This window comes from Mus caroli, unplaced genomic scaffold (assembly GCF_978045245.1).
Source record: "Mus caroli unplaced genomic scaffold, Mus_caroli_1 scaffold_15, whole genome shotgun sequence".
NCBI lineage: Eukaryota > Metazoa > Chordata > Mammalia > Rodentia > Muridae > Mus > Mus caroli.
The window spans coordinates 57,388,268-57,412,790 of record NW_028227270.1 but is presented as its reverse complement, the minus strand read 5'-3'; the positions used below and the strand labels follow the sequence as shown (position 1 = coordinate 57,412,790).

The window sequence follows — 24,523 nt, the reverse complement described above, 5'->3', positions numbered from 1 at the left end:
ACCAGGTGGGACACACAGACAAAGGCAGAGGAAAGGAAACTTTTGTGGCTCTGCTTGGGTTCATCGTGGTACTGGGGTGTGCATTTCTGGATGCTGCACCCTCCTCACATGCTGTAAGACCGTTGTAAGGCAAGTGGAGGGTGAAGAGATGACTCAGTCAGCTAAGCACTTGCCTTGGAAGCATGGGGACCTGAGTTCAAGGTACACGATCCATTATTTTAAAAATGAAATTAAAAATTATAAAATAAATGGCACCTGAGGGAAAAAACCCAACATGTGAGGTCGTCCTCTATTCTCCACATGCACATACAGATATGAGCGCACACTATACATACCCCTCACACACACACACACACACAGAAACGGTACTTTTTGAATCCAGAGGTTTTCCTGAGAAGACTAGTCACAGATGGAGTCGGAGGAATGCTAGGATTTCAGTTTCGTCAGCAAACAAAAACAAACCCAAGGCTTGGGATTGAACCAAGTTTCCTGTTTGAAGGACATGAAATCAGTGGAGTGTTTCATTCACAAGTGTGGGGAGGAAGCACATTTTAAACACACACCGAGAGAGAGAGAGAGAGAGAGAGAGAGAGAGAGAGAGAGAGAGAGAGAGAGAGAGAGAGAGATCTCACAAGAGTACAGGGTTCTAACATTTGATATAACTTACCATAATCTGGAACTTCTGGTCCAGAAAGGGATGAACTGTGTGCAGAATAGACCATGCACCAAGCAGGTGTATTTCTGCATAGCACCAGCTGTGGCAGGTCCTCTTAGGAAAGCCCCCCCTAACTCAAAAAGTAACCACTTGGCACATAATCTGTTTCATTAAATTTAGTTCTTAGGGTTAATCGTCTTCACCATGACAACTGGACCCTCCCTAGGGGTTATATGGCTTTGTTATTCAATACTGTCCTTGCATCAACAGCACCATTGAATAGTAACATAAACTGCCATTGTGTCTCGGATGGTTATAGACACCTGGGGAAAGTTGAGAAGCCGGACACTTGCTCATTTCTAGAAGGGCAGAAACAGCCAGAACTGAACAGTACTGCACATAAATGATGCGACGTTGGCCCAGTTTATGGCATGAGAAGTGACCAGGATGCCTGCGTTCACCTCCCAGCCCTACCTGCCACCTACTGGCTGGAGACCACCAGAAGGTTTCCTGGACCTTCAGATCTCCATGTTACCTTGGATAAAATGGACCCGACCCGGTGTTCCAGTGTGGCTGCCATTGTGGGGAGTGAATGAGTTGTCTAGTGTTATACTGACAAACGCACTAAAGAAAAAATAATTTATAAAGGAAGGATGTGTTTATTTCTCCTTCACCTACTCAAAATATATATTACCTGGTACAGTGGCATTATAGCATGAGGATGAGGTGACCTTGGGCATTGCAAAGCATTAAGCCGTGAAACTATCCATGCTGTTAGGTTTGTTTCTAGGAATGTACAACATGCAGAATGGAGTAGCGTCACTTGAGCTCTGCTCTGGGGCAGGGGCAAGGCCCGTCTTCACTTGGCTTTGTGCTTTCTATAGATCTCCAGGAACTCCTGCACATCTTCAGAGGACCCCATGACGACTGGTGCCTTCTGGTGGATCTCGGTGGGAACGATGTCTAATATATCTTTGTCCCCCGTGGTGGCGAGCCCACCGGCCTTCTCCATGACATAAGCTATGGGGTTGCACTCATACAGCAGTCGCAGCTGGAAAACAAGACCAGAGGCGCCAAGGCCCTCAGCCAGAAGCTGCACCTCAGGGTTGGGGCGCTTGTACTTTATCTTTTTATTTTTCTTTTATTGAATATTTTCTTTATTTACATTTCAAATGTTATCCCCTTTCCAGGTCTCCCCTCCAGAACCCCTTACACCACCACCACCACCACCACCTGCCTCTATTAGGATGCTCCCCAACCCATCTACTCTCGCCTTCCTGCCCTGGCATTCCCCTACACTGGGGCATCGAACCCCCTCAGGCCTAAGAGCCACTCCTTCCACTTATGTACAACAAAGCCATTCTCTGCCAAATGGGTCCCTCCATATGTACTCTTTGGGAGAGCTTGTTCTAATGTAAAGCTCTGCCTCAGAGCTGGGGGGGGTGGTGTTCCATGCTCTCTCTCTCTCTCTCTCTCTCTCTCTCTCTCTCTCTCTCTCTCTCTCTCTCTCTCTCTCTCTCTCTCCTTTTGAATTAGGAAAGTTCCCTTGTGTCCCAGAATGTATCAGAGACAAAAATCATTAGGAATTATGGTTGAATAAAACCATTCATGGAACCAGAGCCTAGCCAGCCACCTGAGGCAAACATGAGGCAGACCACCTGGATTTGGGACAGAGTGACATTTTGGCAGCACTAACAGCTCCCAACTCTTTACAGCCAGTGACTGGACTTAATGAGTGATTCCGTGTGTGTTGGATGGAGCTCTGTCTGTTCCCAAAGCGTTTTTAAAATCCACAGTGGTGTCTGGCTGCAGACATCTGGAAGGCAGACTGGCCCCTCCAAACAGTGGTCTATTGTCTCCAGCCCTGTTCATTCCTCGTGGAAACTGCCTAGTGCTCCAGGGTTGGGATTTTGTCTGCTGCCATGTATCTTGGTATTTGCTTTTGAATATTAATTTTTTTATTGCATACGTTTTCGTGCCATTGGCCTGTGGAGCAGACCGGCTGTGCTCGTGCTTCCTGAGTCTGTTTCCATATGGGAATCAGAGCCAGACCCGAGAGCCTGGATTGGGGAGGGGAGCACCTCCACACTTCTATTGAAGAAAAGGAAAGTGAGTCGTTTGGGGAAAGTGTGATAGAAAGCAAGCTGGATAGAAAGCAAACTATATATATATATATATATATATATATATATATATATATATATATATAGAGAGAGAGAGAGAGAGAGAGAGAGAGGTGCTGGGGATGTAGCTCAGTTGCTAAGAGTGCCTGTCCCTCATGACAAAGCCCTCAATTTGAGCCTTAGTACTGTGTAGAACCCAGCATGGTGGTTCACACCACCCAGCCTTCAGGAGGAGGTGGAAGGAGGATCAGGAGTTCAAGGTCACCTTGGCTACATAGTTCAAAACCACCCTGGGCCACAGGAGACAGAGGGAGAGGGAGAGGGAGAGGGAGAGGGAGAGGGAGAGGGAGAGGGAGAGGGAGAGGGAGAGGGAGAGGGAGAGGGAGAGGGAGAGGGAGAGGGAGAGGGAGAGGGAGAGGGAGAGGGAGGAGGCGGAGGCAGAGTCGGAGGCAGAGGTAGAGGGGTGATGGGTAGCAAAGAAGACAGGAAAGGAAGCATTTTGTCCTTTTGTGTGAAGAAGAAAAGAATCTCCCTTAGCCAGCATTAGAAGGCACACTAGCCTTGTGAGTTTCTGGGAACTGGGCCATAACACAGACCAGTGCAGTCAGTAGAAAAATCCACCTGGAAGCTCTGGGTTTCCCCCTAGTCTTGTCCCTCGTCAGACGACATTGCTTCCCTCATTAGCTACATCTATTTTAGGCCTTTTGGGAGCCATCAAAGCACACCCCTCTCTGCAATGCATATTTGATTTTCTGTCTTGGTAATGAGACAAGACTATTTCATTTCCCTCTATGAATGGAACCCATTCTGCCCAAGCCAAACCAATGCCCCTGGAAGCTCTGAGCACTTTTAGTCCCCTGCTGGATCTCCATTAATTCTCTTTTGCCATCGCCTCGGCAGAGGACATTAGCTGATACAACCTGGGCCTTGCCTCAAATCTAGAGACTATGTCACAGATGTCTTAGCAACCACAGGAGTATTCATCAGCTCCATGGCCTTTTTTCCCCTAATGAAGTCAAATCCCCCAGGCCAGAAACGAATTCCACTGCCTCTCTCTCACTTCCTTGGGGGATGAACATACCTTTCCACTTGGGCTTTTCTTGTTGGCAGGGTATAAAAAGATCCCTCCATATACCAGAGTGCGGTGAATATCAGCCACCATGGACCCCACATACCGGGCACCATAGGGGGCTGAACCATCCTACAAGGTTAACAAGAGCAAAGGATTAGGGCTGTGGGAGATGAGAGGCATACTCCTCGTGTCCTGCTGCTTATTCTTCTCCACAGCAACTTACCAAGGATCTTACAAACACTCTCTTTGAGCTGGGATAAGACATGAAATGAAAATCCCATTCCAGAGAACAAGGGAAGTTATGGGGACAAGGCCTATTCAGTTATCTCCCAGCAGGTCACCTTCTGGCAGTAGCTTCCAAGGAGAGTGTGGTTGGTTCCAGCTATGGGGTTGGAACAGGCAATATCAATATTTTAACTTGAAGGTTGACAAGGGTTCTGTTGAGCTAAAAGAACTGGGCAGGTGAAAAGCTGTATGTTTTGTGGGAGAAGACACCATACCAGCCAGGACTTAATAGCAGAGAGGTAAGGGCTGTTGCCACAGGGTCTGCTGGCATGTGTGTGTGTGCGGAGGATTGTGCTTGGGAAAGGAGAGAAACCCATGCTAGAGAGGAAGCCTGGGGCTGGCTTTGAGGACCCCGGATGCCATGTTAACATGTGGAATGCATTCTCAGAAAAGCGGATCAACCGTAAGGCAGAATCAGACACCCCTGTAGAGCCCCCGGACATATCAGCCATCTTTCATCTTCATAGTCCCCAATTAGTAACCTCTGTAGTGAGATACCAAAGTACATGTGTGTGTGTGTGTGTGTGTGTGTCTGTCTGTCTGTCTGTGTGTGTCTGCATGGGCATGTGTCTGTGTGTACATGTGTGAATGTGTATTTGGTGGTGTGTATGCATGTTTCTATGTGCAAGGGGTTATGGGAATGTAAAAGCATGTGGAAGCAAGAGATGGACGTCTAGTGTCTTTCTCCATCCCTCGCCACCTTGGATGCGGAGACGGGGTTTTTCACATAAGCCCGAAGCTTGATGATTTGGTGTTCCTAGATTACTGCTCGCTCAGGAGATTCCATCTCTCCCTCCCCACACGAGTATTCCGGGCAGGCCTCCTGGAAGCTGGACCCGGAGGACCAATCTCCTGTTCCCATGTTTGTGTAAACACACAGTTTACACAGCCATCTCCCCTGCCTGACACTGACCATCTTGATACAACAAACAGAGATCCACCAAGGCATAGGCCTGAAGGTACAAACCTCACATAGTAGGTGCTTGGGCGCCAGTCCCCCTCCCCCCTTCCAAATAGGAATGTTTTATTGTTGTAAAGGAACTCATGTGGTTGACGTTATTGTCCAGATCTTGATATGCTGAGAGATAAAGATGAAATCATACTTGGGTTTTGATGTCTCCGAGCAAGCTTTCCAGCCCCAGCATCTAGGGCTCTTCCCACCTCTCTCTCCTTCATCTCCAGGATAAAATGCACATCTGTAGATTTTCTCATAAAGAGAGAAGTCCAGACCCTTCTCAATGGCAAGTGTCCCTTTTGCTCTCAAGGACACTCCTCCCTGGGCTGAACACCCTACCAGTCCCACCTGCCATCTCACTCACCGGAGGGAACTTTTTCCTCTGGAGATACTCATTGATGGCAGGGTCAAAGTCCTTGGCATAACCCTCATTAAGGCTGTAGATGTTACCTTTCTTCTTCATCTTCACATCCCTGTCCACCATAATGAATTCTCCAATGGACTTTGAAACAAGAGAGAAAGGTAGAGAGATGACCAGTAAGCTCCCCCAGGCATGAACAAAGCATGGAACATGACCACGCCTCATTCCAGTGCACAGCGACTGCAGCCAAAGGCTCCAGTGGTGAGAAGAAGAATAGAGTGCAAATGATTTCCACAAGGCCAGACATGGGAGAGCACAACTCTTATCCCAATACAAGAGAGGTTGAGGCAAGAGGATGAGGAATTTAGGATCAACCTGGACTACATTTTGAGACCCTGCCTCCAACATCATAGATGGGGGAGGGACTCACGAGGCCCCACCCATCCATGAAGAACAATTATCAGTTAATGTTTTGAGGGTCATTTTCCTCGCTGTCATGGTCATTGATAAGTTGCCCATGCCCCTATAAAGAGCCCCTGCCCGTGCCTGGTACCCATACAAGAAACCCTATTTAAGCATTCTCTCTCTCTCTCTCTCTCTCTCTCTCTCTCTCTCTCTCTCACACACACACACACACACACACACACAGAGGAGACATGAAAGTAGGAGAGGACTGGCTAGCAAGGGAAAGAGAGAATCCAGGAGATGAAACCTACCAAAATCCATTATATACGGAAAAGCCCGCTAAGACGCATGAATGAAAATGAATGAAAGAGGTATGTGGAAAAGTCGATCAGTGCTATCAATAAATAAATAAATAAATATGAGGACAAGACTCATTCCTGGAGATACAGAGGGGTGTTGAGGCTAGGGAGGGCTGAGGAGGAGGAGAAGGGGGAATTAACCAAGATCACAGAGTGCATCACTGCAAGTGAACCTTTGCTTTTTTACTTTTGTGCCTTCTGGTCTCAATCTCTAAATATTTGGGCCACAAACCTACAGGAATATTTTTGTATAGTCAGGAAGACAAAATGAATATCTCCACCTAAAACATCTGAAAAAGGAAACTCTCTCACAGCAAGCATCTGGGGGCTACCTGCTGAGCTCAGGTACCAGTGCTCCCTAGGCAGCCATCTTGGTATGCAGCCTGAGTACCCACCTGAGTAGGTGAAGGAGAGTCTCCTACCTATAAAGGCAGGAGCTATAAAAGCTCAGTGAAAGCTGACACCTGTGGCCACAAGTGAGTCTTAGCCCTCAGACTTGTCCTTGCAGGGAAGACATAAGGAAGGAAAAGGCACTTAGCATCTCCCTGGAGTAGCCTTGCCTCCATCAGGCCAAAGAGCAAGCAAAAGGGTTCAGATCTAAAGAAGCCCTGGCAATCAGCAAGGGAACATTCCAGCTGCTGCACTGATCCAGCAAACATCTGTATCCGGGGACGGAGGGAAGGAGGGAGGCTCCTGAATACCCAGAAACCCACCCGTTCACAAGCCTGTATGCAATCAACAGTCAAGAGACTGATTCCCCCCACCCCCTACATGTCTGTCAACTCAAAATTAAGAGAGAGGGCACCAGGAGCTCATCCGAGGGACTGGACAATGTGGACAGGAGAGACTTTGGCAGACATCACTGCTATCAGAGGCTGTACCCGTCTCTCAGATTAAAGATTAAAGGTCCAGGGCTCTGGACCTGCCCTGTTTTCCCCTGGGGCCTTATGCAGAGATTTTGACTTGTGTATTCACCCTCCTCTCCAGTCTTAGTTTGTTAATTAAGTGCCCCTGCTCCCAGGAAGGTGAAAGTGCAGTTTTGCTAACCATGTACAGATCAAAGGTAGAGATGGTGTTCTGGTTCACAGCAGTTCGCCACGCCCCAAGCAATCTCTCACCATGCTGTGCTTTGTACCTTGTGTGTATGGTTTTTGTTGTTGTTTTGTTTTTAAGGAAAAAGAAAAAGAGGAGGAAGTTAGAGAGATGGTTCAGCACTTGCTGCTCTTCCAGAGGACTTGGGGTCAGTTCTCAGCATCTAGGTTGGGTGGTGGGTGTGCGCGCACAAACACACACACACACACACACACACACACACACACACACACACACACACCAGGTACAAGCTCAAAGCTACTAGCTAAACACTCTGCCTGAGAAATGTCTCACCGGGTCCAGCATGAAGCAGTTGACACCACAATCCATGGCAAGGACCAACATGGTGGCACTGCCATAGAGCGCATACCCGGCTGCCACCAGGTCCCGGCCTGGCTGCAGAGCATCCTTCTCAGAAGGCTCACCAGTACTTTTCTAAAGCAAAGGAGAAAATAAAGACATGTTTTCCGTTTGTTTCGTGGTCCTTTTACCAAGTTCAGCCATCCACAGGATGTATCAACAGGATGCAGTACCACGGTTCTCAACCTCCCTGATGCTACGACCCATTAGTAACAGTTTGTGTTGTGATACCCTCAACCATGAAATTCTTTCTGTTGCTGCTTCATAACTGTACTCTTCCTCCTGTTGTGAATCATAATATAAACATCTGACATGCAACCCCCAAGGGCATCAAGACCCACCGGTGGAACCCACTGTTTTCACGGAAGCTACTGATATCCCATCCCAGGTGTTGCCTCCCTCCCCACACTAGCAGCATTCTGATTGCACCGGGCTTCCTGAAGGGTCCCTGCATCCTGTATCAGGATCTTTCTTTCCAGTCAACAGCCTCCTAACATCTCCCTGATTTGATATTCCCTTGTGTCTCCATTATCACTTCCAAAAAGCAGCACATATTCTCGCCAGCTCCATAAAGGTAACCTGATTACAGGCCCCAGAACCATTTACCTGCCTTTTCCATCTTTATTTAAACAGATTAGCAAAGGGCTGCAGGGCCGAGGATTTCATGAGAAAATCGATTCTGTGAGCTGTTGTCAATTGAAACACACGCTCACTGAGCGGTGTGTGGTCAGTTACTCCCACGGCAAAGAAATCCTCAGAAACAGTTTGTAGCATCTCTCTGGAGTCAGGAGAGGACAAGTTAGATGCTGCTCAATTTTTTTTCCCCAAAACCTAGAGTAAGAACACATTTTAAAGCTCATCTCGCAGAACTTGAGAGGGAACGGAGGTTACCAGAGGCTGGGGGAGGAAAAGAAAATTTGTTTTTCTTTTTTTGTTTGTTTTTTGGTTTGTTAGTTGGTTTCCCTAAGGCTTTTCTCTCACAAGAGCAAAAAAAAAAAAAAAAAAAAAAAAAAAAAAATCATTCCTTTTACAGTTCCATTCTTGGTTATGGGAACTGAATACGTTTTGGTTCTGCCAATTACTAGAGGAAGACTAGACTAAGAGAGAGGTGGCTTGGCTCAAGTGAGAAGACTTGTTTGCTTTTGTTCTCTGTGTTGTATGAAAAGAAGCTTTTGGCTTAAAGAAGAAAGCAGTGGGGCAGGTTGGGCTGGTTTGGGGAGGTTGTCACAATATCTGCCTTGTCATCTTTTGTAAAAGAGGGAGGTAGCTGAAAGAGGGAAATGGCCTCTCTGTCCACCAGCATCCTACCACCGTATCTTAGCAGTTTTGTGGATCTTTCTTGCACAGTATTTGCAGGGCAACGAGGCTTGGCTGCGGATCTCTTCAAGCCTCGCAGCTTTTATGCTCCATGTTTATTTTCTGATCAAAGCCAGGGGCTCTGTACACTTTACCTGACTTCACTTTACCTTTTTGTAAATGCCAAAAATGGTTCCAATGGACACAAGGCAGTCGATGTTGGATGAGCCGTCGAGGGGATCAAAACAGACAACATATTTGCCCTAGGCAAAAAACACAGAAGGCAAACGAGGTGAGTATGCGTTGAATGGACTCTAAAGGACAGGCAGGTAAAATGGTCTTATTTATATTCTGTTGGGGAGTATGAGAAGATGGATAGACAGACAGGCAGACAGATAATTAAATCATTGCTTCCTATGTCACTGAGTGTCTGGGCCATCAAAGGAAAGAAGCAAAGCAGTATTAGCCATTTGTTTCTCTTACTTTTAAGGCCTGAGGGCAAGAGAAGCCATTCTTAGCACTTCGGTTTGTAAGACATTGGTCACTCACATTTGGTAGATGCTACTTGTAGAGAAACTTTCTTAAAAGCATGGACCATCAATGAAGAAGCCAGTGGCCAATGAGCTGAGGCAGAAAACAGGAGGTGGGACACAGGCAGGAAGAGAGAGGATTCTGGGAAATAGTAAGAGATAAAAGAGAGCTGAGGGGAGAGATGAGAGAGATAAGACCAGAGATGGACTGAGGAGATGGATATAAACCAGCAGGTAGATGAATGCAGAGAGACACTGAGGAGACAAGAAGGAAAAAGTAGGCCAGGATTGAAGGAGAGGTAACCAACCAAGTTGTGGGCATAGAATAATTTAAATGGTTAAATAAGATATCAGCTAGTCAGGGAATGAGCCAAAGCTGATAATGCCTAGGCATTTATTAATAAATATTTAATCTCAGAGTCATTTTAGGAGCAGGAATTGGGAGAGGAAAAATTGGATTATTAAAATAATTATTATAAATGGTGCACCATGTTGGGCACCATTTGCAAGTATATTCTGTTTTTCCTTCCCAGACTCTGAGGTTAATTATTTAACCCATTTAAACTATTCTATGTCTACCATGTGGTTAGTTACCTCTCCTTTAACCCTGGCCCACTTCTTCCTTCTCGTCTTCCTAGGTTTATTTCATTTATTGGCTGGTTTATGTCTCTCCAGTCCATCTCCTGTCTTGTCTCTCCCAACAGCTCTCTTTTAGTATTTCCCAGAATCCTCTCTCTTCTTGCCAGTGTGCCACCTCCTGTTTCCTGCCTCAGCTCATTGGCCACTGGCTTTTTTATGGACTCTCTCTATGGATACTCTAGACTGTCCTGCACAGATTACTCAACAAAATCCCTGCTATGACTCCTAAAGGAAATGGCTTTCTGCTGTAGTGGCACTCGGGCTGGCCAGCTCCAGCTCATGAGAGCTGAGAGCTCGAGAGAGCTCGTTGAACAGGCTCTTCCAAGCTTCGTCAGGGACACTACAGTGACCGTGTGCAGGCAGGCCAGACTGAACATTTATACCACTAAGTTCTCTCAGATCAACAAATCGGAGACATTTTTCAAGGGAGTCAGTTTACCAGCTCATCACTGGGAGATTCCCATCAGCAATTCAATTGGATGTGTTTAAGTCTCTCCCAGAGTCAGGGGACTCCCTCATTGCCTATTCTTAACAAGTCATTTCCACAGATGCAGGAAACTGTAGACTGGAAAATGAGACAGCAGCCACTATGATGGCATGTCATCAGGGCAGTGGAGGGGGTAGGTAGGGGTATCGGGCAGAGAATTGGCCAACAATGTGGAGATGATCAGGGACTTCTGTGGCAGGTAGTGATGTTTTGCAAGGGCTGTAAAGCAGGTCACATTAGGCTGGCTTCTGCCCCTTACTGAATGTTTAAGCTGAATTTCTTTCCCAGTTCTACACTTCCGTGCTGTCAATTCGCCTTGATGGGGGGAAAGATGATATGACTAGCTGCTATTGTCTTATAGGAGCCAAATAAACTCTGCCCTGCAGCGTGCCATGCTCAAAAGTCCCTGGGTCTCTCTGCAGTGTTGAGCATGTCCCCAGCAGTTGCTTCACCCTCCCCAGCCTGTTTATCACTGAGTCCTACAGCATGCTCCTGTGGAGCTAGATGGTGGGACACACAGACTATTGCTTTTTCCTCTTCCCCCACAAGGCACTCTGAGCACCAGAGAACCCCAGTGCCTGAGCCAGGCAGTTCAGCTTGGCTGTGGGTCTAACACGAAGGCTGGAGATTGGTCATGATGAACAGGCAACTACCAGAAGTCAGGCTGTACCGATCCCTTAAACACAGCAGTGACAGAGACGTACCCTGGAGAGATGGGGAGAGCAGGATCAATGGGACCTCTGGGACTAAGGTAAGAGGAGAGGTTTGGGAACACAGAACAGAGAGTGAGCTTGGTAATCGGTAGAAATCTAGCTTAGACAAGTGAATAAAATCTTCCATGAAGCTGAGAAGGAAAATGGCTACAAGCATGCCTTCAGAGGCGTAAACACAGACCCACCCTCTTCTCAGGTTCTATTATGATGGCATTTGTGTTTTCTTCAGACACAAGAACACAGGTAGCGTAGGACGACTTCAGCATATTGATCACCAGGTCATTGGAAAGTATGTCCAGCTTCTTTACTTGATCCCCAGTCACATTGGTTGAGCCAGCGATACCATAGCTAGAGGGAAGGAAAACCACAGAAAATAAGCCAGGGGCACCAGAGCCTCGATGAGAACAACCATGAATGGATCTGGAAGGAAGGCAGACATGCCAGGCATGCCTGGTTCAGGAAGGGCAACGGAGGGTGGACTTGCCTGGCGGGGCTGGCAGAGGGGAGCAGAGACACTGTTTGGAAAGCTCAGTGCCAGTGCTGAGGTCACACAAGCCGCTGGTCAGGTACATGTTTCCTAATCTTTTTCCCACTATAGTGCTCACTACAAAGCCTTTTAAAGCAATCTTCCCCACTCCCCCATGAAACGTACACTTTAGAACACTGACAAAACACTGCCCTGTTTCCAGACTGTGTGTTTGTTTCTGTGTCTGTGCCTTTTACAGAACAAGGGGAGATTTCTATGTTTTTATTTTGTGCAAGAACCAGTGTTTAGCCCCACCGGTAGAAGTCCAATGCATCAGCTGAGAACAAGGAAGAGAGTCTGGGGTGAAGGGAGGGAGCTGGTGTCTGAGCTAACCTGAGAGACACTGTGGGGAAGGATCAGATGCCAGCACCCAGTGGACTTCACATGGGCAAGCAGGGTTGCTGGCAGTGAGCTGCCCCTACTCTAACTCCCAGCAGGGGCTGCTCCTAATGGTCCTCTAGGTCTCTGGGTAGAGTCAGTCCTCCAGGGTGGGAGGACCAATGAGCTTTGGTTCTTACTGTCTGTGTGAGCTACCTGCAAGTCAGTCACTGCAGAATTCCCAGAACCTGAGACATTCATCCAGAATGCAGCCTGGCCTGCTTGAATGCAGGGGAGGCAGGTGGTCATCAATGAAGAAAGACACAGGAAGGAGGTGCAGGACACAGAGTGGATGTGAGGGTTCAGCCGTAGAGCTGGAAATGGGTTAGGAACATGGTGGCACCCTGAGATATCTAGGATCTGGTTGTCATGGCTTCGGTGACTGATTCCTTCAACTGTTTCTCTCTCTCTCTCTCTCTCTCTCTCTCTCTCTCTCTCTCTCTCTCTCTCTCTCTGACAACGCCTCACAGAGCTCTTATTGGCCCTGAACTCTATATAAAGTAGTATGACCTTGAACTTCTGATCCTCCTGCTTCCGCCTCCACACCCAAATACAGGAACTGAGGATGGAGTCCAAGGTTTTGTGCTTGTTACTCAAGCACTCAACCAAGTGAGCTACAACCCTTGCTTCAACTGCTGAGAATATACCACCATCCCCCAAACCTAAATTGCATCTGTATGGCTTGGAAAAGGACAGCCCAATCTAGAAATGACCAAACAAGGGGCCCAGTTGTCTCATTTGTCAGCACCAACCACCATCGCTGTCACTCTCTTCTAGACTGGAAAACAGTCCTGCCCTCTAGCCCTTCCACCTCTTCTCTTCTGCCTTGTCTCTCCTGCTTCACTAACACCAAGCAGCCCATAGCCTGGCATTCTGCCTCTGGCTTTGGGCCTCTTTGGGCTCAGCTGCAAAGCCCACATTGGTGGAAGAGGGTGTCTAGACACTTGCTGGGGATTACTATCTCTGGCACTTCTTCTGCACTGGCCCCATACTGACAGCTTTTCTCTCTCTAGCTTAAAGTTGCCACCATCATGGCCAGTGTTAAATCAGAAGGGGAATGGTACTGACAGGCCTTAGCATAAAGATGCCAACAGCAGCCCCCTTGTGCAAACCTCAGCTCTGTGAATCCCTGGTCTCTGAGTCTCCCTCTCTTTCCTGCGTGCACAGAGGGAATGGCAACTCCCATGTGAGGCTGCCATTAGAAAATACACACACACACACACACACACACACACACACACACACACACACACACACAGAGGGGGGAGGAGGGAGGGAGGGAGGGAGGGGGGGAGGAGAAAGAACTCAGCACAACCCTTAGCACCTGGGCGGGGGAGTAGGGGGGGTACAGATGGGAACAATTCTGGGGAGCCTAAAAACTTGGGGCAGAGTAGATGAAAGCCCAAGGCAAGGATTAGGATTTGGGCACTGCAGACAGGCACCTTGCTATAGTTTATCACAACTATGTGGAGAATCTGAAGCAGAACTGAGCATCCAAGGAAAGATATGGAAGACACAAACACAGTACCAGCTTTGACAAGAACCTTTTTGTCCACACCACCTCGCTGGTGAGTGACAATAGAGTACCTGGGAAAAGGAGACACAGCAGGTGAGACACAAAGCCAGGGTAAGGGGGAGGGGCCAACTTGCCACCTCCCACTGGGCCCCACCTCTTAAAGGTACCAGCGCTTCTCAACACAACCTGCATGCTGAGGGCTAGGCTCCTGGCACAAGATCCCTTGAAACTTAAACCATAGCAAGGTGAGTTTGTGGGGAGAATGGACCTCCTACCCATGGGCCCCAGTCCCCCAGTGAATTCTACTTAAAAACCCCAGCCTTCTTAAAATCTACAAATAACTTCCTGGGAACCTACTGTGCTAGGGCAGCATTGCTGAACAGGGCAGACCAGATCCCTGGCCTTAGGGAGCTTAATACTGCAGTGAGAAAAGACAAACAAGGAAATGGCTGTTTCCAAATGAGTGTGATAGGTAAGAGAGGGGCTATGGATGTCAGGTAGCAGGTTAGGTGATTAATTTAGATGGTCAGAAAGGCGCTCAATGCTAGGCTTCGCTCGATGCTTGGCTTCCAACTGCATGAACTTTTTTGTTGGTTGTTTTGGTTGTTTTATTTTTTGTTTTTGAAAGAGAAGATACTCCAAATCCCCAAAGAAGCCTGAACCAGTCAACAATGACTACAAAGCAAAGGCACATAAGCAATTCAGAGGAAATAGTCCATTTTTCTAGAAGAAAGGGGCTGCATGCTGTGCTGTATACACATCTGTAGAAGTAGCCTTTTAGAACTTTTGACGTCTTTTTCCCCTGACGACTGAGTCCTGAGATGTGGTAAAGACAGTGACCACTCAGCTCATTTTTCTGAGCTTGGGAGCCCTGGCGCTGTGCATCCTGCCCTGGGCTATAAGAGGTTACAGTGGTGTCAGCTGAGGTGCTTGATAGGTCAAGCTCATACTGAGCACTTGCACCAGGTTCTTAGAGGGCATGACCCTGGGGTCACAGAGGAGACAGTGTGGAGGGAGCCAAGAGTCACAGAGGCTTGATTCCTGTCCATGCAGAGATGCTTCCAACCCAAATAACACCCCACAGGTTTCTCCACTGCGCTGAAATACCAGTCTCACCCAACACCTCCAGAAATCCCATTCACCTTAGTGCAGTGGCCACCAAGTGACACCACTCCTCCATCAGAGCTCCTTTTTGCTGCCAAAGAAGCCTGGGTCAGGGAAGCCTACTGGGGGGAGGGTAGCTGAAATTCCTACCAGAGGGGGATGTAGACTGAAGTGAATACCTCCTGGTGTGAAGCCGGACTTCCAGAGGAGGGAGAGAGACAGCAATCCACCCACAAAACCTTCAGCCCCAAATCTGTCTTGCCTACAAGATGTGCAGGAATAAAGATGGAGCAAAGGCTGAGGGAACAGCCAACGGATGACTGCCCCAACTTGAGACACATCCCATGTGAGAGAGCTAACACCTGACACTATTAATGATCCTCTGCTATGCTTGCAGGCAGGAACCTAGCATAACTGCCTTCTGAGAGGCTTCATCCAACAACAGATGGAAACAGAGGCAGAGACCTACAACCGAATAACAGGCAGAGCTTGGGGAGTCTTGTACAAGACTGAGGGATAGAAAATGAACAAGTTGGAGGGGTCAAGGACACCACAAGAAGACCTACGGAGTCAACTAACCTGGGCCACTGGGGGCTCACAGAGACTGAACCATCAGCCAGGGAACTGGACATAGCTCCCCTACACATTTGTAGCAAATTTGCAGCTTGGTGTTCATGTAGGACCCCTAACAAGTGGAGTGGGGGCTGTCTTGGTCTCTGTTCCTTCCATTGGATCCCCTTCCCCGTACCTAGACTTCATAGTTTGGACTCAGTGGGAGAGGATGTCTAGATGTCCCAGAGTGGAGTGGTACCCAAGGGGGATTCCCCTTCTCTTAGAAGAGTAGGGAGCAATGGGAGGAGAAATTTGTAAGGGTAGGATTAGAAGGAGAGAAGGGAAGAGGTTGTGATAGGGATATAAAGTAAATAAAAATAAATTATTGGAAAAAGAAAGAAAATTATTCATCACACACATGGAGTTTATCTTCTCCACACAATTTCAAATCTGCACCCACAACCTCTCCTTCAGAAACCATGAGTCTCTGCAGAGCATCGGTCAAACCTCCTCAAGCATTGTAAGGTAAAGAAGCAGGGGTCTCCACAACCCGTGTGGCTCTTGGAGCCTGTCTGACCCACTGAACCAGTGTGACCTCTCGAGTTTCAGGCAGACTTCAGGAGGACTTGGGAGTGGGAGGGAGGGCCTCCATGTTCTGCAGGGAGCTTCCACACCAGCATCTGTAAACGGGAGGGGAAGTCACCAGCTGCCCTCCGTGGGACAAAGCCCCTCACACACCACCCCGCTCACTTTGGTTCTCTGGGACCAGATCAGGGTGGTAAATTAAGTTTTCCTGACCATAGAAGCTTTTTCTGAGGCCAGCTGGGCCCTGCTACCAATGAGAGATGTGAGCACAGAGAATGAAGATAGCAAGGGCCTCAGCCGGGCAGATGTGTCTAGGCCCAGCCCCTTCTGCAGCCCCCCAGGATAATTCAAGTCAGTACCAGTGGCTTCCAGGAGGCCATGGCTCCCTCTGCTGCAGGGGAAGCTTGTCCTAATGGGAGTTACTTCAGAAAACAAAGGCAACACCTCAAGCTGTTCCCCAGCTCTCTTTTGTTGGGTCTCAAAGGACAAATGTCAAGGCACAGTGGTTATGAAAGAGGAAACAGCTGGAGGACTCCCCAGGAAGCAGTGGGCAGAACCCAAAAGGGTAGGGTGCCTGCCCAGGCCTGAGCACCACTGGCTACTAATGTGGGCAATAGAATGTAAGTGCCCAACCCAGTCACAGCCAACCTGCCCGCATACCGGGACCCTGAACCCTGAACCGGGGGTGTCAAGTTCATTAAATCTGCATTTCAGATATGCGTGGATTATAGCTGGCATTCAAAGGTTTCAAACAAGGCCTGGGCATGTGCTCCGCTTGCTTTAGCATACAAAAGGTTCTAAGATCAAGCTCCAGTACATTTGCATATAGCCCAGTCAGAGTTAGGAAATCTGAGACTAGAAAAGATAACAGTGACCAGCACAACACAGTGACTTATCCCTTTTGAAATCTCTGTGTCATGTCTTCGCTGGCTGGGCCAGCCCAAGAACTACTCTTTCTGTGCAGGCCTCTTCCTGAGGAAGTGGCAGCCTGCTTTGTTTCTGGTGAGATCTGATGCCGGAACTGGGGCTTCAGGGGTGTAAGGTAAATGCTGGGGGAATTCAATTCGTTAAAGGAACTGACCTTACAGCTGGGGCATCGTGGCATACACCTTTAATCCCAGCACTCAGGAGTCAGAGGCAGGAGGATTTCTGAGTTCGAGGCCAGCCTGGTCTACAAAGTGAGTTCCAGGACAGCCAGGGCTACACAGAGAAACCCTGTCCAAAAACAAACAAACAAACAAACAAACAAAAAAAGGAACTGACATTACCAGAGCTGGCACATCTGAGAATTTACAGTTCTTGAGCCTGAACAAAAGAGCATTTCTGTGCTGGAGAGATGGCTCAGTGGTTAAGAGCACTAACCTACTCTTCCAGAGGTCCTGAGTTCTAATCCCAGCAACCACATGGTAGCTCACAACCATCTGTAATGGGGACCTGATGCCATCTTCTGGTGTGTCTGAAGACAGCTACAGTGTACTCGTATAAATAAATCTTTTTATTTTTTAAAGAGTATTTCCTTCAGCTCATATCTCTAACTCCAGGAGCAAAATCAAAGCAGCACAGGTTAACACTCAAAGCTACAGGCTGGAGCTCCAGAGGTCGGAAATTCCAATCCCAGCTCCCCTACGTGCTTAGCAGCCCTTTGTAAATCACTTGTGTAAGACATCTCTTGGTGTCTTGTCCTTCAACTGTAATGTGGGGATACAGACATCAGCTTCATGGTACATAGTAAAGGGGGACAATTAGTTGATAGGGGCCAAAGGCTCTAAATAATACCCCTGTTTAGACAGACATTTAAGAACTGTTATCATCCTACTTCATCTCTGGTTCTGTCAACATTAGCACATCCGTGCTCAAGAACAGGTGAGGCCCTAGAAAAAAAGTCAGCAGCACAAAGACCTGGGTTCAGATTCTCTCTGTTCCTTCTACCAAGTATGTGACCTCTGTCAGTTTGCCTAAAACTCCCTGGCTCATCAATATAAACTTAGCCAGAAACAGGGAGCTTGGCAGACCTGGGCTATCGATATGTCCCTGGGCACGCCTGACCTCCTAAAATGACAGCCAAGGTTGTGCTTAACAGACTCCCCAGAGCATCCACTAAGCAAGCTTTTGTCGATGGGTGGGTGAGAGATCAGTTCTAAATCACTTTGGCAGACAAATTCTAAGAGGGCGGCTGGCCAGCCGACACAGGATTGTCATCACAAGTAAATGGCACGAAGAAGAGAACAGCTCCTGTAAGGTCCTGTGACATTTCACTAGGGCTCTATTGCAATCATCTGGCCTTCAGCTCAAAAAGTTAGAGCTGAGGAAAATGTGTCATCAAGAGCCTTAGACTAGGGCCGGCTCTGAGACCTCCGGAAACAAACATCCTCTTCCTGGAGTCCACAGACTAAAACCAGCATTAACAAGTGCTTTGTAAATCTCATCTCTTACTTATACTGTCAAACTCAACATTTTACTCAGGTTTTTTTTTTAAAGACTTTTTTTTTAATTTTAAGAATTATTAATTTTATTTTATGTATGTGAGCATACTGTAGCTGTCTTCAGACATACCAGAAGAGGGCATCGACTCCATTACCAATGGTTATAAGCTACCAAGTGGTTTCTGGAAATTGAACTCAGGTCCTCTGAAAGAGCAATCAGTGCTCTTAACCACTGAGCCATCTCTCTAGCCCTTTACTCAAGTTTTTAAAGATATAAACTATTTTAATTAATAAAAAAATCGAATTCCTTAGAGTGTGGGTTAATTTGCTCAATATGTTTAAAATCTTTGAAAGTTTAGATTAAGTATTAGTATTTTATGCAAAGTTTGCATATGATTTCTAGTGCAGCAGGAGGCCATGAAGCCTCTAGAATTTTATAAGCAGATTTAAATTTTCACAGAAGAACGAAGGCCTTGAACCGCTTTGCTATTTTAATTGTTTTTTATTTTTGAGAATCTCATACATGTATACAACAAAATATGAACATACCTACAACTCTCCCCACACCCCCCAAATGATCCTTCTGACTTCATGTCACCATTATTAGTAGTATTACTATCCTTTTATCCAGTTCGTTCTGTACTCATATGTGCACGGATATGGGACCATCCACTGGATCATGGGAATTTTACAGTCCCACATTCTCCAAATAGAGTAGGTCTCTCTCCCCTAGCAGATAGCCATTGCCAACAGCTCCTCAGTGAGGGGCAGGGCAGGAGATCTAGGCTGGAATTTTGCTTGATCCTGTGCTGGGTCTTCTGGTGGGAACCACAGCTGCTGCAGGTTCATTATTTTGATAGCCATGTCATGTCTGAACCCTAGCTCTTCACGGCGCTCCTTCCCATCCTCTGGTGCTCACATTTCTGCTTGCCTTCTCTTCCAAGATTTTCCCTGAGCCTTGGAGGTAGGAGAATATAGATGCTCTGTTTGGGACTGAGCATGCTCAGTTGTTTACCCAGTTCTGCGTCTCTCCACAACTGCTCCAAAGAGGAGCTTCTTGGACCATGACTGAGAGATGCCCAGGTCTGTCAGAGCCAGGAGCTGGGTTGTGGGTGTGTGTGTTTCGGGGAGGGCTATGTAGCCTAGGCTTGCTGTGCATTCCAGAGTGACCTCGAACTTGTGATCCTCCTGCCTCCATGCTAGACAAGCACCTTACCACTGAGCTGCAGCCTTAGCTTCCTTGAGCAGCAAGACTGAAACCAGAACTGCCACAGGATGGACAAAGCCCTATCAGACACTCTAGACTTTCCGACTGGCAGGCTATTTTCCTCCTTCTGGTGTCTATACCAGAGTAGCATCTTTGGCAGCACACAAGTGGCCCACACTGATTTTCAGAATACCCAACCAAGAACAAAGGGGGTTTGGGGGAGGGAGAGAGAGAAAGAGAGAGAGAGAGAGAGAGAGAGAGAGAGAGAGAGAGAGAGAGAGAGAGAGAGAGATTATGGTTTAAATTACTGAAGTCCTAGGTAAACCTGCCTCCACCCTGTTATTCATTGATCCTGTGGCAAATGACCAACCATTCACCCAGTGGTGGAGAAAATCCTGGGGTTATTTGAGAAATACTTGGAAGAGGCGTCAATCAAGCTCTTTCCAAGGTCACAAACCCAACCCTGGCTTTTGTCCATGCAGGTTGGAGACAGACAGATGCCAGGGTATGGGGCCAACTGTGACCCTGGCCCTGGAATGAGATTTACAGCACACTCGTGTCATATGGTACAGATAAGCCAAGAAACAACATGGAAATCTGCTGCTCTTCTCAGCAGTTTTGTGCCATAAATTCTGCCAGCCTGCAGACAAGCATAAGCACACGTCAGCTGATGTGCAGTTCCAAGCATCGAACTGGATTTCTTTATTGTTTCCCTCTGTCCAATAAGGGAGAAGACCACTTTTTTTTTTTTAAGAACCATTTCTGGGAAGCTAGAGAGAACACTCAGTTGGTAATGTGTTTGACACAAGAGCAAAGTGTCTGAACTCAGTTCCTAGAACCCATGTTTTAAAAAGCAGAGCGTTGGTTGCACACAGTTGTGATCTCGGTCCAGCGGAGGCAGAGACAGGCAGATCCCAGGAGTTCACTGGGCAGCTGGCCTCGCCTAACCAGTAAGTAAACCCCAGGCCAATGAGAAAGGCTGTCTCAACAAACAAGGCAGACAGCCTCTGAGAAACAACAACAACAAAGGTTTGACCCTGACTGGCATGCACGCATGCATGCATGCAGGCACACACACACATTCACGCACGACTTCTCCAGATGTTGTAACCAGAAATATATTCCAGCTGATATGCATGTGGGTAGCTGCAGAACAGGATGCAAGCAAAGCACAGACGAAACAGTTTACAGCAGAAATAAAGTCTCCAGGAGGGCAGTGACGTCATCTGGATGTGATTAGTAAGTTCCTTCATCTTCACAGCAACTCTCTAGGGTTGAAGAGCAGGTGCCCCTATCTTACAGTAGGGGAAACTGAGGCCCTCAGATGCTTCACCTCCATCCACCCATATCATCACCCAAATTGAATGGTAGCCCCAGGAATTTAAGCCTAGCTCCTTGTCTCTGAAGTGGGCTCTTGGGTTCAGTCCTCATGTTCTCTTATTCTTCCCCTCTGCCTCGGGGCAAAGGTGCCAAGGGGTCTAGATGCCCCCAGACTATGACTGTGTATTTCTACAATAGCCTAATAGGCTTCCAAAGTGCCACATCCCCTCGCTGCTCCCAAGCCTCTAAAAAGTAGTCAGTATTTCCTTGCTTCTGTTTTTGGTCTTGGGAGGCATGATGTGACTATCATTTGTTAGATAGAACCAGCTCTTTGAAAGCAATCCCCATTGCCTTTCAGATTGAATCCACACCACACCCCTGCCATTTCCACTATAAAAGCTCTGCTTACATCATCTTTTTCACCCATTTCCCATGTCTTCTTCAATTCCGCAGTATGTGACCCCTGTCAGTTTGCCTAACACTCCCTGGCTCATCAATATAAACTTAGCCAGAATAGCCTCCCCTTCCCCAGAACCTGACCTGGGCTATATTAGATGCTGCCACAGGATATGTTATATATTTATACTATTATATCATTATATCAATCATATGCTATATATCATACATCATATAATGTCACATCATATGGAGCAGTGGAAATGACTACAGTTGGCGACTTTGAGGTTGATGGAGGTAGAGGAGCATAGTGACCCATAATTATACCTCTGCTGATTTCCCTGTGAGATAACGGGTTGAAACCAGTCTTGGTGGGGTTCTTGCAGATCTTCAACCATCCCATCCCTCTGGGTGAGTGCTCTTCTAAGGCCAACTGGCAGCCTTAATAAGCTCTTTATTATGGGCACACTGGCTCTCCATCCAACACATCAAAGCCCAAGTGAGCCTAAATGAATGGTCTGTCTTTGAGATCTCATCTGCCTGCTAGTGGTCTGACTGCTTATCGTCCTGTGAATATCAGACGCTTCCTGTCCCACAGAATCCAACCTCTTCCCTCAGCCAGCATCAACACCTGTTCTACCACTGTAATAGCCGCAGTAGTGAGGACCTAATGCACTCAAGCTACAGAAGGGCTCCATTTCTCATGAGATGTCTGCAGCAAGTTAATAGGAGGTGGTGGATTGTCACATCCTGGTGGCAGAGAATGTTCATTATATAGCTGGAGAAAAACGCAGCAAGTAGAGTCCCATTTTATTTGCTAGCTACAGAGGAACGTGTAAATGCACGTTCATGTACACATTTGTGTGAGCATAAAAAACGGGTCTGGGAAAATAACCAAGAAAAATTAACAGTCAATTTGGTGTGTGTGTGTGTGTGTGTGTGTGTGTGTGTGTGTGGTGGGGCAAGGGGATCGTTTTCCTTATTATCCTTTGAATGGTTTGGTGTTTTTGTCAATAGGTGCAGGGCCTTAAGGAATCTGGGATGACCTTTTCAAAGCTGATGCTGTGACCATCTAGTCTATTAGTGCACATTCTCTTCTGTTCCAAACTGAGCACCTCCTACCTCTAACCCCCTTACCATTGTCTGAGATGTGAGTTAAAAAGTGAGATATCTTGAGGGTGATTAACCTAACCCTAGGTCTCTCTGGGGTTGTGGCAAGTACTGGTGCGTTTTTAGAATAATGTAAGAAATGGCAACCTTCGTCTCTCACAAAGCCCCCAGGTGCTGAGAGAGCTAAATCCTTGAGCTATAAATTTAATTTGAAGTGAGACTTTTACCTGAGTGTGCTGGCTGAAAGGCTCCTTAGGGCTAAGAACAAAATATCGAGGGCGTCATCACTTCTAACATACATGTCCCTAGCTTTCTCTAGTAAGGCTTAGCCTTGCTTGGCATCTGAAGTAATCGTCACCCGGTGTTTTACGCTTAAGGATTACCCACCAAGCCTCACAGCAGCACCAGAGTTTTTCAGAAATAAATGCGCACATAGCTAACACAGGCCACACGGTTGGAGGAGCATTTAAAAATCCATTTCAAAGGATTATATGTTCAAGTTAGCTACAAATCTCACGTATCAGTCCCTCATTGCTCGTAGGAAAAAAAATTTTTTTAAGTATGATATTTGTTAAGAAAGTATACCGATAACCTGAAAACCCAGGTTCCATTCAGTTGTGTGAAAACCAGTTAGGTCCCAAACATGTTGCTCAGGCCAGAACAAAGTACAGAAGTGTTGTGTAGTTTAAAAAATGAAGGTGTTCTGAGACTCCATGTTTCTTCATTTGCTCCTACCTACAGTACAAAATACGGACCATAGCATTAAAATCACCCACCATGCTAGGTATGGTGCTTCATGCCTTGAATCCCCACTCAGGAGGCAGAGGCAGGTAGACAACCCCTGAGTTCAAGGCCAACTTGGTCTACTCACAGTGAGTTCCAGGACAGTAGAAGCTACATAGTGAGAACCTGTTTCTAACCCTAACCTTAACCCCTAACCCTAACTCAGGAGGACCTACATAGTGAGACCCTGTCTCAATAAATACATAAAATTCTTCATCTTCTTCCTCCTCCTCTCCCTTATCATCATCATCATCTACCACAGGGAACTTTTCTTATTCAGCCCGAAGGAGGGTCTGCATAACAAAGTCCCCAAATGGTTCAGGGGAAGGAGATTGGATTCTTGGCTTTATCAAAAGCAGTCTACTACTTCTGCTCTGTCTTTAAGCTCTTCAATAATTGGGCAAGATCTGCTCCTAGCATTAATGCAAACAGGGAGAGATTTTGGCGCTCAGGAGGTGAGTCTACAGCTGGCCCCAGAAAGAGGGAGCGCCCGGAACACTGTGTGGCGGCTCCCTTCCAGACTGACAAGTGATGGGATACTCTTTATGGGGCTTGTCTAGGTTAAGGATGATACTGAATTAGAAGCTGAATTTGGGACTTCAATTTCCAAGGAGAGTAACAGAGGTTAAAAGAGAAATGGGGAGAAAGGCGCAGGTATTAGCACTTTATAGAGTCCCGGGTGGGCAGCTGGTAAATCACTCACTTATACCAGGAATCTGGGAGGAGCGAAAAGGAGAGTTGAGACCAGAAGAGATCGGGCAATTGTGCACCAGGAGAAAGGGGAATGAGGGCTGTGTGCAGCAGAGCAGAATCTTAAGTGTCAGATGGGACACTGGCAATCAGCAGGGGTCCAGAGAAGCAGACCCCAGGTGTTCTAATGGATAAGATGCGGCAGCCAGAGGCCTAACTCACAGCTGTGCGATGCCCGCCTGGCGCACCGCAGACGAGATGGCTTTGATCGCGGTGCAGAGCGAATTCAGCAGCTGGGTCAACTCCCCCGTGCCCTGAGCCTTCCTGCCCTGCTCCATGACGAAGCGGGTCAGGGTGCTGATATCCGTTTCGAAGGGCGCCTGGTTCGCCATTGCTGGGGTCTGGCGCCGGTGCTGGCTAAAGGTGCTGACTAAAGGTGCAGCAGGTGGAGCCCACAGGTGATAGTCACAGCGGGAGGACTGAAAGCCGTTCAGTGTCTGCAGAAACTCATTGAACTTGAGTCCTGGGGGAGACTATAGTCTCCAGGTCTCCGCCCCCTGTCCCAGGAAACACCCCCTTGCTCCCTTCCTCTACCAACTGC

At 47.4% G+C, this 24,523-nt stretch overlaps 1 protein-coding gene across 1 annotated transcript; it reads right to left on the bottom strand.

The window, feature by feature from the left end:
- Window positions 1-1,294: 1,294 nt before the first annotated feature.
- Window positions 1,295-24,523, bottom strand: Fbp1 (fructose-bisphosphatase 1). Its single transcript, XM_021179848.2, has 7 exons — window positions 24,145-24,523; window positions 11,518-11,680; window positions 9,134-9,226; window positions 7,602-7,742; window positions 5,455-5,592; window positions 3,860-3,979; window positions 1,295-1,706 (listed from the first exon to the last, which is right to left on the bottom strand). Exons 1-7 carry the CDS (start codon window positions 24,312-24,314, stop codon window positions 1,515-1,517), a joined length of 1,017 nt encoding a protein of 338 aa, XP_021035507.1. The 5' UTR covers window positions 24,315-24,523; the 3' UTR covers window positions 1,295-1,514.